This window comes from Chrysochloris asiatica, unplaced genomic scaffold (genome assembly GCF_000296735.1).
Source record: "Chrysochloris asiatica unplaced genomic scaffold, ChrAsi1.0 scaffold00011, whole genome shotgun sequence".
NCBI classification, from domain to species: Eukaryota; Metazoa; Chordata; class Mammalia; order Afrosoricida; family Chrysochloridae; genus Chrysochloris; species Chrysochloris asiatica.
The window spans coordinates 18,478,498-18,493,718 of NW_006408529.1; the positions used below are offsets into that span (position 1 = coordinate 18,478,498).

Here is a 15,221-nt window from a genome sequence, read left to right on the forward strand (position 1 = left end):
ATTAAGGATCCTGGGGCACTGTGGGTTAAGCATGGGTTGCTAATCAAACAGTCAGCAGTTCAAACCCACCAGTCACTCCATGGGAGAAAGATGAGCCAATCTGCTTCTTTAAAGATTTAAAGGCTCAGCAACCCTGCAACACAGTCCTATTATTCTATAGGATCACTGTGAGTTGGAAGCAATCAACAACAGTAGATTTGGTTTTAGCTTAAGTCTGTTACTGGTGGTTGTGGGTTCCGACTCAGCAACCCCGTAGAGGGTTTCTGAGGAGCAGCTAGTGAGCTAGAACCACCGACCTTATTGTTCAAACCAACCACACAGTCCGGCGCATTAACCTGCAGCGCCTCACCAGGCGTTAAGGCTGATTAGTGCTGTGATTACCCAATTTCTTTCTATTTCCACTATCATTCTCAGAGAGCAGGATATTCTAAGGCAAACTAACTATTCATTTACTGATTCAGTCTATTAACATTTATTGAACAGCTTCTGTGTTATCAGGCAATTTTTGCTAGATGCTGAGGGCAGAATATGCATGATCTAAAAACTTGCCCTCGAAGAGCTCACACTCCATCAGAGATTGGCATACAGCTACCAAACCCAATGCCATCAAGTAAATTCCAACTCACAGTGACCCTGTAAGACAGAGGAGAACTGTCCCAAAGGGTTTCCAAGGCTGTCAGAAACCCTATACAGGTTGTGACTATGATTTGGAACCAGCTCCATGACACTTAACAACAACAATATTTCAGAAAACAGACTGCCACATCTTTCTCCTGTGGAGCTCTGGTGGTACAGTGGAGAAACACGTGGTAGTCTTTCTTAAGACTAACTGCACGAAGTCTTTTATGCCTTGTCTTATGGTTAGCAACTCAGAGATTAACCTCTGAAACAGCAAAGTTCCTTTTCATGTATCTACAATGCCTGTGAACATCAACTAAAGTAGAGGTATGTACAAAGTGTAAAGCAAAACACTCCAGCATTGACTGTCTTATAGGTTATGGATGCAGGACCTTCCTAGAGGTTAAAGAATACTAAAAAACAATGTTATCACTTAAATAAAAATGTTAGGAGAGTTAACAATACTAGAATCTTTTTCATGTTATTCCACTGTATCTATATATAAATCTTGAGATGACTCTGAACGTCTTCATTTTATAGACAGAGAAAGTCAGTTTTAAGAAGATAATGAACTTGTCTATGAACACCCACTTACAACTAAAAGAGCCAGGATTCCAAGTCAGGTTTTCTCAACTCACCATTCCACTTCCCTACACCTACTTCTCAAATAAAACTGGATGGAGTACTAAGTAAAGCAGGTCACATTACAGAAGTCTTCCTTGTGGGCCTTGTATAATTCTGTAGGTATGCATTTATCCATGAGGTGGAAACCCAATGTGATGGTGAGTTTTCTACAAACAATACTAGCTTGAAAAGCTCTGGAAGGGTTTCTTAAAGGTACAACAGAACCACAAATGAGGCTTCTGATAAGAATGCCAAGTACAAACTTAGGAGGCCAGAACCAGCAATAACAACAGCAATCTTCCCCTGTTCTTTATATTCAGGTTCACTTGGCTCCATCGTCATGGCTGACTACACCTCCTACTGTACACATTTGCTTTTCTATACTGAGCTCCAATAGACAGTGACTGTGAAGGAACGATCAGAGGGCAGATGTTTACTTTAAAAATTAGGAGAAAGTAAACCAGAGTAAACAAAACATATTTACCTGTTTCTTCATCTATTTTGAAAACACCAACGCCAGAACCATCTCTAATGGAATATCGGACCTCTCCATCTCTTCCTGTGTCTTCATCATGAGCTGATACTGTCATTACTGATGAACCAACAGGCACATCTTCTTTCACTGCACCCTTCTCCACAAAGCTGGAAAAAACTGGTGGGTGTAAATTCTCATTCACATCAACTACCTCAACTTCAACGTAGCAAGTAGAAGACAGAGAAATAGGTTTTCCTTTGTCTTTGGCCCTTACAGTGAGATTATACACTTGTTTCTTCTCAAAGTCTAAGTGCTGTACAATTCTAAGTGCTCCGCTGAGTTTATCAACATCAAAATGTCCTTCTCCATGGTCCAAAAGGCTGTACCTCACTTGACTAGACTGACCTACATCAGGATCATAGGCCTCTAACCACATGATTATGCTTCCTTCTGGAAGGTCTTCGCGAACTTTCACACGGTAATTGGATGGTATAAACTTAGGTGGGTTGTCATTAACATCTTCTAATGACACTTTCAAAAGTACAGTGGAAAGCAACTGGGGTTCTTCTTTAGCTTGATCCTTGGCTTCAATTTTTAAATAATGTACATGCTGTACTTCCCGATCTAAAGGGCGTACAACTTTAACAACCCCAGTAGTGCTATCGATGGAAAACTTGTCTGTGTCTGTAAGAATAGAGTATGTCACTTGTCCATTAGGCCCTAGATCTTTATCTGTGGCTTCAACCTGGATGATTTCACTATTTATCTCCTTGTCTTCATTCACTTCAACAAAATAGTTTTCTTGTAAAAATTCAGGAGGATTATCATTAGCATCCAACACTGTGATATCCAGAAGACGCCAAGTGGCCTTCTGTGGAATACCAAGGTCATACACAGTAATATTCAGTGTGTATTTATCTGTTGTTTCACGGTCAAGTGGAGATAAAATTTTTAGCATTCCTGTTTCTACGTCAATAATGAAGCAACTATCCTCATTTCCTCCAGAAAGAGCATAGACCAGTTTTCCATTGAAGCCAGTGTCAAGGTCAGTAGCATTCATGAAAATTATGTTGGAACCCAAAGGATGGTTTTCCTTTATCTCAATGCTAGTTGGAAGAGTACTTCGAAACTGTGGTGCATGAGCATTGACCGAGTGAGAATCAAAAAAAATATCCTCAGCTTCTCCCTGATTGTCTAATTTGTTTGCCTGCAGGAGTTTCTCTGCCAGCATTTTGGCAACACCAGTCTCTTCACACTGTAAGTTCACTAGCTTGCGACTGGCAGCCACAGTCATGTTGATGTATAAAGGCGTGGCGAAATGTTCTCCATCTGTAGCCATAATTCTCAGACTGTGAAAAGACACCTTCGCACCTAAGCCATCCATTAGCGATTGTTTTAATGACAGCATCCCAGAACTGGGGTTTAAACTGAACAAATCTAGCTCATTTCCTGCTTCAATCTGATATTGGACCAACTGAAGCTCATCAGCATCAATAGCAGAAACGGTAGTTATTTGCTCTCCCACACCTAGATCCCTGGAAATTGTACCTTCACAATTTATTTTTTCAAACAAGGGTGTGTTGTCATTCAAGTTATTGAGTGTGATCGTAGCTAAGACTTCCACTTCCCGGCGGTATGGCAAGCCCCAGTCGGAAGCGCGAATCCTTAGAGTATAAACCCGCGGCATCAGTTCGTAGTCCAAGTTTTCCGAAGTACTCACAACACCAGTAAAATGGTCAATTACGAATGGCACACGATTTAAATTTGCAATACTGTAAGTCACATACCCATTCTCACCCTCATCGGGATCGACAGCACTCACACTCATGACACTAGTGCCAATTGGCACATTCTCATCAAAAGATGCTTTGTATGCTGTCTGGGTAAATTCAGGAGGGTTACTGTTTGCACCTAAGACTTTAACCATGACTTTGGTGGAGGCTTTTCTGTCACTTGTTGTTACTTCTATTTCAAAATGAGGTGTCTTCTGTCTTTTAATGGGTTCTAAAATGGAAATGAGGCCAGTATTGTGGTTTAAACTGAATTTAGCTTTTCCAGGTGTACTTTTAAAAACATACCTCAAATGAGAATAACTAGGTTTGGCTTTTACCATGACCACAGGTGTGTTGGGTGGGGCAAATTCACTTATTTCTACTCGGTAAACATCCTTTTCAAACTTGACTGGCCCTGCTTTGAAACGTGGAGAAGTCACATGGATTCGTTTCACAGAAGAGAACTGGGAAGGAGTTCCTTTATCTTTAGCTTGAAGCGTCAGATTATAGCCATAAGAATGGCTGTCCCAATCGATGGTTCCAACTGCTTTAATTTTATATTCTTTACTCCCTGGAGAAGACCTCACTGTCCTAAACTGCTGGAAGGGATCACCTGCCACAATGCTTAGAGAAGCTATTTCCCCATTGGCACCCTGATCACAGTCATCCACTGTTACAATTGCATATGTTGGATCTTGGTCCAGTTCCGATGGTGATAACGTCACTGCTGCTATCGTAGGAGCGCATTCATTGGCCTGTTCTACATGAACTGTGAGCTTGGCCATGCTGCTGATACCACTGCTACCATACAATTTCATCCCACGGTCCACAGCAAGAATTTCCATCTCATACAGCTTGGTCTCTGCATAATCAAGTTTACCAGTTAAAACGACTGTACCACTTGTTGGGTGAATAGCAAACATATCTGTTCGGTCTTTAAAACTGTAGTAGAATTCTCCGTTGGTTCCTATATCTGCATCTGTGGCACTGACTCTTGCAATACTGGTCCTTATGGCTGTGTTTTCAGGTAAAGAAACACTGTATGAGGTTGGTGAGAATAACGGTCTCAAGTCATTTGTATCCAGCACTTGCACTCTGACCTTGGTTCGTGCTTCAACATTAGTATTTTTTTCAACCGCTTTGACTATCAATGTATAATGGTCTCTCACTTCTCTATTCAGAATAGCTGTATTTCCTCCTTTGGTCCTTATTCTTAAAAAGCAAAAGTCTCCAAGAATGTACTCTTCAGCTTTGAACAGGTTTTCATTGTCTCCTGAGATGATTTTGTACCTTAAGTCCCACAATGGATTTGTAATGTAAATGCCCATCTTTACAGGATGCCCAACATAGGTTTTAGCTGCAGAGTTTTCATGCACAGTGACATTGTACTGGAAATGTGTAAACTGGAGAGGAAAGGTCTGCTCAAGTCTTTGGCTTCCATCACTATCTCCAAAATGTTGGAGAAGGAGCAGCAGAAGCAGAAGCAAGGCCAAATGTCTCCCCATTGCTTAGTTCTCAGGAACCTGAAACAGAAGAAAGAAATAAGACTAATTATTTTTCAGAGAAAAAGAGCAAACAAAAAAGTTTAGTTTTTGAAAAATCTTATAATTTAAAGAATTTCCCATCCATACAGAATATGAATAAATGCAATGGTTCTGGAGTTTGTTTCTTTCCACGTTAATTACCAACATTCTTTGAATAATGTCTAGAATTACGAGTTTAACATGAACAATTTTTTTTTCATATTTGAATTACTCAAAGTAGGTATCAAAAGACAAACATTAAGAAACTGATTATAGTCTTACACTTAAGCCTTCAAGGCAAATACAAGCAATTGTTAAAAAAAGGGCAATTAGTAAGCATTGTTTACATTTACTTTTAAACAATGAATTAAATGCTCAAAAGCTCACAATCTTAATGTTACTATACCATCCTGAGCATAAAAAAGGCTGCCAACAACTAATTTACAGGATGAAAAACCCAACTGTGTCTTATATGACCTTCCAAAATGACAGCCTGAGGAGCCCTGGTGTGGCGCTGTGGGTTAATGCACCAGACTGCAAAGCCATTTGAACTGCAAGGTCAACAGTTCAAGCTCACCAGCTGGCTCCTCGGAAACCCTATACAGAGTCACTATGGGTTAGAATCGACTCGAAGGCACTTCACAACAACAACAATCTTATTTTTAAAAGTATCCTAAAATTTCTTTAAAAGGTATCCTAAATCTCTTTAAAAGGTATCCTAAAATTATTTATAGGAATGATTAGCTCACTCCCTACATGATGGAAGATTTTAGGGTCTCATTTAGAACCACATAACCCTGGTAGCATAATGGATTATGAGCTGGGCTGCTAACCACAAGGTCAGCAGTTTGAATCTTCCAGCCACTCATCAGGGGAAAGATGAGTCCATTCTGCTCCCATGAAGATTTACAAGCTTGGAAACCCTATAAAGGGTCACCATGAATTGGAGCAACTCAAGGCTCTTAACAGCAATGATGGATAGATATTAAGTAATTATATCAAGTTTGATACTGAGATCATTTCTAAACCACCAACATGAGCAACCTTCATAAAAGGAAAACCAGAATTCAGCAGCTGGGTGATATCAAAGAGAACATCTCTAAAATCACCAAAACAAACCTTACTAGCTACATCAATGTCGTATGTGCATCCATGTTGCTGATGTCAACAACCAATGTTCAGAGTTATCTACTTTGAAGGCATTGAACAACATGTCACCCAAGAGCTAGAAGACAAGACATACATGCAAAAAAAGCTAAATCAATGTAGCCAGCTGGTGGGCAGGGAGGTCAGCAGGTGAAAGAATGAGGCCATTTGAAGGGAGGGTAGCCTTCAACAAGTGGGAAGGTAGGTAAACCCACTAGAGGCCAATTCATTACAGACTCAGTGCATCAAGCTGCCAACAACTCCTGTTGTAAATCAATGAAGCATCACAAACGTAGAGAACAACACTGTACACTTGAGGGATATCTTTCAAAGAAATAGTCATGAAATGTGAATGCTACCCAAGGTGAAGGAAACAGTACACCAAGGGCTGGTTTAACAGCCAGGTTGAAATTAGTATGGCAACATTAATTTATAGTATCTTAACTCAGCTACTGCCAACTTTGCCCCATTAGTCATTTCATTAAGGTGGGGAAGACCTGATATGCTTAAAAGTAATTAGACGCTTAATTGATATTGAATCACAGTTCTTTGTCTATGACACCTTCTCCTCAGCATAGGTCATTAGCCAGGCTTTTGGCCTTTAAGAAAACAATGAAATCATTCTCCCCCAAATCATTTTTTAAAAAAGACAAGGAACTCATTCTCCCCCAAATCTATCTCCTTAAGGACCTCAAAGTGGTCAATAGTGCTAATACTCAGGAGGTTTTAGTATTATGAAACAATCCAGTCATTTTACTGAAAGAAATTAAAAGTGCAACTCAGTTCAACCTGTATGTATTAGAACCTGCTACGCGACTGTGCCTGCTTAAGTGTACAGAGTTAAAGACTATAAAAGAAACATCTGAATCCCAAGGCATTTAGAAACTAGGAATAAAAGCATATATATCAAGAAAATGGAAAAGAACACTGTTAAATAAACAGTCTCCATCATATAACTATGTTTTAGAAGACATTATTACTATTACTAATTTTACGACCAATTATTATACTAACATACTACTATGGGTACTTAAAATGTTTGCTCAACTATGCATATAAATATGTGGCCATTAGAAAAATAACATAACCCTTAATATGTTGATATGTGAAGATATCCAGATATATTACCTGGAAAAACTGAGGTGATCTCATTTATGTTCGTTTAAAAAGGGAGGGAGTTATTTGTATACACATGAGCATAATACATGGATATGCCTAAGTATGAACTGAAAAATTCTGGATGGGTAATTTTCTGACTGGCTTTTAATTTTAGAATAGTTTTGGATGTATAAAAAATTTACAAAGATAATTTCCCCTACTGTTAACACTGTACATTAGTATGGCACATTTGTCACAACTAATGAACCAATGGTAATGCACTATTATTAACTGAAGTCCATAATTTATTCAGATTCCCTTGGTCTTTAACTTGATGTTCTTTATCTGCCACAGGATTGCATACAAGATACATCACTTTTAGTCATCTTGTCTTCTTAGACTTCCATAGGCTGTATTTTGTAGAATGTTCCTCAATGTGGGATTGTCTGATGTTTTTCTCATAATTAGATCAGATTATGTGTTTGGGGAGGAAGACCACAGTGGCAAAGTGCCACTTTCATCATCACTTATCATAGTCACATACAAACAACATGCTTTATCGATGGTGATGTTGATCTTGATCACTTGGCTGAGGTAGTATGTTAGGTTTCCATATTGTCAAGTCACTTTCCACCCCCTTTTTCCATACTGCACCCTTTGGAAAGAATTCATACGCAAGTACTATGGAGTTATGTTCCCCCCTCTTTTAAAAGGCAGTATCCACTAACATTATTTACAATTATTCTATAAGGAACATTTGTCCATTCATTTCCACTTATTTATTTATTCAATCATATATTTATACCTGCATGGACTCATGAATGAAGAGCTGTTTTTAGGAATTAGGAATTTACTACAAGTGGAATGAGAAACAACTAGAGTATTTTGAGTACCACTGTGACATGATCATACTTACCCTGGTATTTATGTGAGGAGTAGAATGTAGGTGAAAGGTTAAAAACAGGTAGGAAGGCCAATTACAAGGCTAGTGCAATACTACAGATGAAGCAAGATGGTTCTGCCATCACGGTATTGGGGGAGAGGGGAGGAGTGATCGAATTCTGAAGGTGTATTTCCGGATTTGCTGATGAATTGAAGGAGGAAGAAGAAAAGGTATTAAAGAAGACTTCAAGGATTGTGATTTGCATAAGTAGAATGAAACTGCCATGCAGTTTCTAAGAGCTAGAGTCCTGATGTGATGCTGTAGGAAAAGCACTTCTCTGCTAATCAAAAGGACAGTGGTTTAAACCCATCAGCTGCTCCTTGGAAACCCTATACAGGATCACTATGAGTCAGAACCAATTCAAGGGCGCTTAACTAAGAGAGAGAGAAGAGCTAGGGAGTAACAGGCTTTAGGGAACAAGACTGGGATCTCAGTTTTGAATACATTAAGTTGGAGATAGGAGTGGAGAGTTAATGAGACATATGGAAGAGGCCCAGTCAGCCGACAGGTATAAAGTTGAGAGATGCCACAATAAAGATTATATTTAAAACCATAAAACTGAATGAGCTCAACAGTAGCATGTACAGATGGAGACAAAAAGAAAACCAAGGACAGACCCCAGTTGCACACCAAGATTTAGAGGACAGAAGACAAAAAAAGCAAAGGAGATAAAAGAGCTGCTCAGGTAGAAGAACAAGAAACAATGGTGTGATAATAAAATAATAATATAAATATTTTTGAGGATTTTAAGTCCACCATCAGAATATACAAATGCCTTACAAATCTGATGGGTGCCATGCTATTCCCACTACCACTGCTGAGGGCCCTGCATACCCATGGATCAATGACGACTAATTTGCTGTAACTCTTCTCTCTCCATGCTTCTTAGTTAGTTACTAAGCGTGAGCACAGCTTCCACTACCACTCTCCTCTCTCCCGCAATTGGATTCCCAAATACCTCAACCACCTTTCACAACCTACTCACCACAGTTCCCATTGGGCACATCATTGCTGGGAAACATTTTGGACTGCATTCAGAATGGAGACCTTTTAAAATTCTGAGTTTACTCTTCAAACTTAGCTGACAACTAGAAAGTATCCTGACAACAGTTATATGTTGTTGTTATTAAGTGCCACTGAGTCGATTCCGACCCATAGCGAACCAAGGAGCAGCTGGAGAGCTTAAACCACTGACCTAGAAGTTCAAACAACTTTGCAGTCTGATGCATTAGCCCACAGCTCCACACCAGGAATGCCACTTTAATTGGAGTAAGTTGTTAAATGCATTCCTTCTGATCAGAAATTAAACTGACTTTTTAGAAGATGATGTAAATCTTGGGAGCACAGTGGCTTCATACAATAAGCACTAGATTTAGAACACAAGGTCAGTGGTGTGAGGTCGCCGGTCACCCAGCAGGAAAAAGATTTTGTGCTCCCACAAAGATTTAGAAAGCCTCAGAAACCCCATACAGGTGAGCTATGTCGGAACTGATTCCATAGCACTTAACAACAACATACTTCTATATACTCAACACCGTACAATAAGGTAACTAACAATTGTGAATTCAGGTTTCACTATAAAATGCCATGATTAAAAACTATGGCTGGTATTTTATGCAAAACAAACAGAAAAACTCAAGACGGGGCAAAAAGGACACTAACATAATTTCATCTAAAATATATGTTATTACCTAGAGTTTATGCTTATGAAATTAAACTTTAATGTTAGCCAAGGGCTACATGCTGATATTTTAGAAAATGATCACACTGTTTGAACTCATATGAGCTTAGGATTGCTTCTACACATTTTCTAAAGAGGGAGAGGGAGGTTTACTGAGTTCAGTCAGTAGACAAAAAGGCCTCAGGTCCAAAGCTTAAATATCTTTAGTATAGATTTCTGGAAATCCATAAATGTGTGTGGGGGGGGCGGATAATTTTTCCAGTAGGAATCCAACATTAATATCCTCATGTTTCTTCATTAGAAAAACCTTCATATACAATGCACCAGTCAATTAGTGACTACATACACATTCTTCACACAACAGCACACAGCCCTGAGAACATAGCTGCATAAATATAAAGTTTTAGATCTAAAGCTTAACACTCAAGTGTTTCATTTTCTTTCACAGATACGGGATTAGGTAGGACACAGTATCATCCAGTGTATAAATTCTATTAACTGCTGTGTATTTATTGTTCTAGGTCACAATTCTTATATACATCATTAGTCATTCTAGTCCTCTTATGTAAAAGGAACACTGTCTCCTGCATGCTCTTCCCCATATGTTCATTCTGTTATCAGCATCAGAGGGGAAGTATCACTAAAGGCAAAACTGTTATTGAAATGTAGAGAGCAGCAATGTTCAAAGCATTTTATTAAAGAACTGCAAAATACAAAGAAAATGGTAACTACATTTTCAAACACATGTCACCAAGTTGTCAAAAAACTAAAATAATAAGATATATAGATGACTTGTTTCTAAATTTTGTACATTAAATAAAACATTAAAAAAATTTTTTTTAAGTTATTTAAGAGTATTCTCACAGAGTAGTGGGTTACCCGTTGGGTTGCTAATCAAAAGGTGAGCAATTTGAATCTACCTGTGACTTGAAGGGAACCAGGTGGTAAGCCTTTCTGCTCCCGTAAAGATTTACAGCCTTGGAATCCCTATGGGTTTCTGAGTGGGAATCAACTAGATGGCTCTCAACCCACCACCAGCCACTCTCAAAAAATGTACTGATTCTGTTTTTTTGTTTAACTTTTTATTGTAATTGACTGAAGAGAGCAACATCGGTTTTACATTCAACTTTGTCTCACTGATTACAATCCCCTGTCCATGTAACAACAGTTATCCCACTTCCTCCCTGTGGTTCTTATTTCCATTACACCCTCCTTCCCAACCCTTCCCAACTTTGTCCTTTTGCTCTTGAACGATTGAAAATGTACTGATTCTTAATGAGAAAACCTTTTAGCTAGCTGTTACCAATTTAGATAGCTTCCAGACAGCATTTACTATGGAGGGAAAACTGAATTTTTTCTAAATAAATTGTAATAGTCATAGACAGTACATCTAAGAGCTTTCATTTTTACATTGAAAAATGAGCCGATTTTACTTATTTCCTAAATGCATAGAATTTTTAAGTTATCTTAATACATTTTTTTAATTTGGAGAATGGAAATCTATGAATCTAGAAACCCAACCGTCTTAGGCTTGTTATTGTTAAGTGCTGTTAAGTGGATTCCCACTCATAGTGACCCTGTATATACCATTTAATTACTTTTGGTAACTCTCATTCATTGTTACATTTTAAGTATGATTATTCTCACAGTGGCCTAATTTAAATATTGTGTCAAATGATCAACAAACTAATTCCAATTTAACCCAGAGAACAGTCTTCAAAATAGATACTGAGTGCAGAACTACAAAGTTTCTTCCTTAACATATTAAAACGCTTTCAAGACTTAAAAACGTCAACGTTTACATGATTTAAGTTATCTAAAATAACTGTCAAAAGTTTTCTTTTCTTATCTTTAAGAAATTATAACTTCAGACTTTGGAAGTTTTAAATATGCAATTTACCTACTACGGGGACCTATAAAACATATCTGTTGCTATTACAATGAGGAATGTTTCCAATTGTTCTATGATACTGTATATATAGTAAAAAAAAAAAAAAAAAGGGGGGGGGGTTGTAGCTACTTCTTTTTTTGACTAAAGTGGGCAGACCTGGAGTCCTGGTGTGGAGTCCTGGTGTGGCGTTGCAGAATAAGCACTGGATTGCTTAACAATTCAAACCAGCAGCCGCTCTTGGAAACCCTATATTGGCTCGCTGTGAGTCAGACCCTATTCAACAGCACTGGCAACAAGGTTGGCATGCCTATGCTACTTTCTCTCTGGTCATCACATGCACGCATGACTACTATATATTACTCATCCTCCAGTACTTTTCTCTCACTGACACCCCAGAACAAACTCTGCCCATAATGAAGGTCATAAAATGAACCGTTTACCCTTGTGATTAAAGATTATCCCACCTAATGAACTTTTCTCTGAAAACAAAAGAAAATAATTGCAATGTCAGTAATTAGCACTAGCTACATCGTCCACTCCTAAATTATCCGGATTTTATTACAAGTAAAATTATGTTCTCCAAATATTTTAGGCACACGCACACATATAGGTATTCCATTCATTAATGGCTCCTATGGCACTGTAGGATAGATATTGGTGAGTTTAGCCACAAGGCCACTGTTTCAAACCCAGGGTCACCATGAGTCAGAATAGACACTGTTGGCCACTTATCAATAACAGTGAGGGGGGAAAAGTCATTGTTCGAAAGTCCCTCAACTTCCAACCCATCCTTAAATTGTTCTCTTCAGCTGTTCTCTCTTCTCCTCACACCTCCAAAGAGACAGGGCCCACCCATCCTGCTACAAATAGAGACACCTTAAATGCCATAAAAGTCTGCTTCTTCTGAAGTTATTGTCCTAAATTATTTCTTGTACTTAACACCTTCAATAGCCCCTTCCCTACTGCCACCTTCCGATGCATCTACAAATACTCAAAGGTTCTTCCCTACTTGAAAATACACATTATTCAGATCTTCACTTCCTTTAAATTAACACTCTATTTACTCTTTACATGGCAAAGGTCTCAAAACAAAGGTCATTTTTTAGGACCACCTTGGCATTCTTAGAACTCTGTCTCTGCTAAAGGCATTATTTCTACCCTCAACTGACCTATATAACCTTCTCCTCCCCTGGCCACACAACGTTGCCACACCAAACCCTTGTGACTTCTGATGTCACAATCTAATAGCAAGGCAAGTGACCTTTTCTCAGTTTTTCAATACTCTTGGGTGTTGTCAAACTCCCTAAAACAAAGGAGATAATTTCATAAAAAAGATGAGTGATCCTAAAACATCCTAGTTCCTTTTCAATACTCTTACAGGATACTCTTTCATCTTAAGGTTTGATATTACAAGCATTTTTTCATCTCTTAGTATTGTTGTGGATAGGTACCATGGAGTTCTGACTCACAGCAACCTTATGCACAACAGAACGATGCACTGCCTGGGCCTGTGTCATGCTCACAATCATTAAGCCTGAGCCCATTGCTGCTGACTAAGCCAATCCATCTTGTTGGGGATCTTCCTCTTTTCACTGACCCTTCACTTTAGCATGATGTCATTCTCCAGGGACTGGTCTCACCATCCTGGCATCTGAGGAACATTCTGGCTACACTCCTTCTAACACAGATTTATTTGTTCTTCTAGCAGTCCATGGTATTTTAATATTTTTCTAAAACACCATAACTCAAATGCATCAATTTTTCTTTGATTTTCCTTATTCACGGTTCAATTTTCACATGCATCTGAGCCAATTAAAAATACCATGGCTTGGGCCAGGCATATCTTAGTCCTCAAACTGACATTATTGTTCTTCAACACTTTAAAGAGGTCTTGTGCAGATTTGCCTAATGTAACTTAGTATACGTGCATTAATTATTATACTTTACAGTATTATACCCTCCCTATATCACATTTTCTCTCTTTTTGTGTCTCGCTCGCTCGTTCATTCATACACACACACACACACACACACACACACACACGCTCTCTAAAATGCAAGTTTGTCTTTTTAAAATGTGTTGATACCTGCCTAACATTAAAAAAAAACATGATTTCCTTTCTATTTCTCTGCTGCCACTTGGTTCATGTGTATTTTTTCAGACACAGTAGTATTTCAACAATCTCTTGGTTTTCCTTCTTTCCTCCCCTTCCTATTCAGTCCATACACTGCCATCATATTAATTCATTAAAACTTCTTTGTGATATTATTACCTACTTGAACATATTCAGTATTTTCCCTAAGCATGATTAAATATATTCTTCTTTAAGAATTCTTCATTAAAGACCTTTTATAATTTGACCACTGTCGACTTCCCCAATCTTACCTCCCAATATTATTTCCTATTTCCAACCAAAATATTAATTCCCACAGTCTTGCAACAAGACTAGTAACCAAGCTGTATGGAGCCAGAGATGCCATCTTGTGGCTGGGGCTCTAGACTAATTACCATCTCCACTCTTTTCCTTCAGAAATAGCATTGCTATCTTATTCTTTCCTACCCTTGACTCATTTACACACAGCTTAGGTTTTTGGGTGTTTTTTTTCCCTCTCTCTCTCTTCAGCAATTTTTTTTCTTTCCCTCTCTCCTTAACTCTTGCCCCAAGGGAGGGGGATTATTCTCCATGTTTTTATAAGCTAATTTAAATCAAAGCTAAACAAAGAAAAATGACAAGCCTATAAATTAAGCAAAAATAGGATTCCAGAGGCATTGACAATACACCAACCAATCCTTTCTTAAAGGTCCTGTAGCAAGTGTTCTTAGGTTGTCCGGAGTCCTCACTATTCATCACACCACAATGGAATCAAGGCTGTCGAATTTGTTTTGTGCCCTTTATTTCCTGCTTCTTCTTCAGTCTTTCCTCCAAACTTACCGGATCCCTAAAAGCCTACTACTCCATATCATCCAGCTCACTGGAATGCTGTGCTACACTGCCTTGACCCTGAATGGTACCTCTTATCATACTAGACTATAACTCCTTGAGGGCAGAAAACATGAATTCTGTTCATTAATATGTCTACTCCAGTATCTGGCACTGAGAAGACCAAAGTTATTAGACTGTTGAATGGATAAAGGCTTAAGAATGGACAATGGAAGGTAGGACTGAAGTCATCAGAATGGGGAGGTAGGGCGGGATAACATGGAAAAATAATACATCCCTCATTCTCAAATTAACAGAAAACCCAGACGCTGACTATCAGGCCAGGAACAATTCTGCAGATGAGTGCCTTGGAGATGGCTTTAATTTCTAGCAGCCCAGAAAGAGGTCACCACCCACCTTAAAATGCATCCAAACTGATTATAGGGGAAGCCAGATCAGTGTCTGTATTGTTGAGCTTAGTAAGAAGCTCTGTGCTTGAATATTCTCTATGAAGCAAAAGGGGGTAGATA

General features: G+C 38.6%; 1 protein-coding gene across 1 annotated transcript in view; it reads right to left on the minus strand.

The window, feature by feature from the left end:
* Positions 1 to 5,011, minus strand: part of FAT1 (FAT atypical cadherin 1) — a 145,127-nt gene extending 140,116 nt beyond the window's left edge. Inside the window, exon 1 of the mRNA XM_006834456.1 lies at positions 1,727 to 5,011. Within this exon, the coding sequence (XP_006834519.1) occupies positions 1,727 to 4,994 (3,268 nt within the window). The 5' untranslated portion in view covers positions 4,995 to 5,011. The remainder of the gene's footprint in view (positions 1 to 1,726) is intronic.
* Positions 5,012 to 15,221: the final 10,210 nt, after the last annotated feature.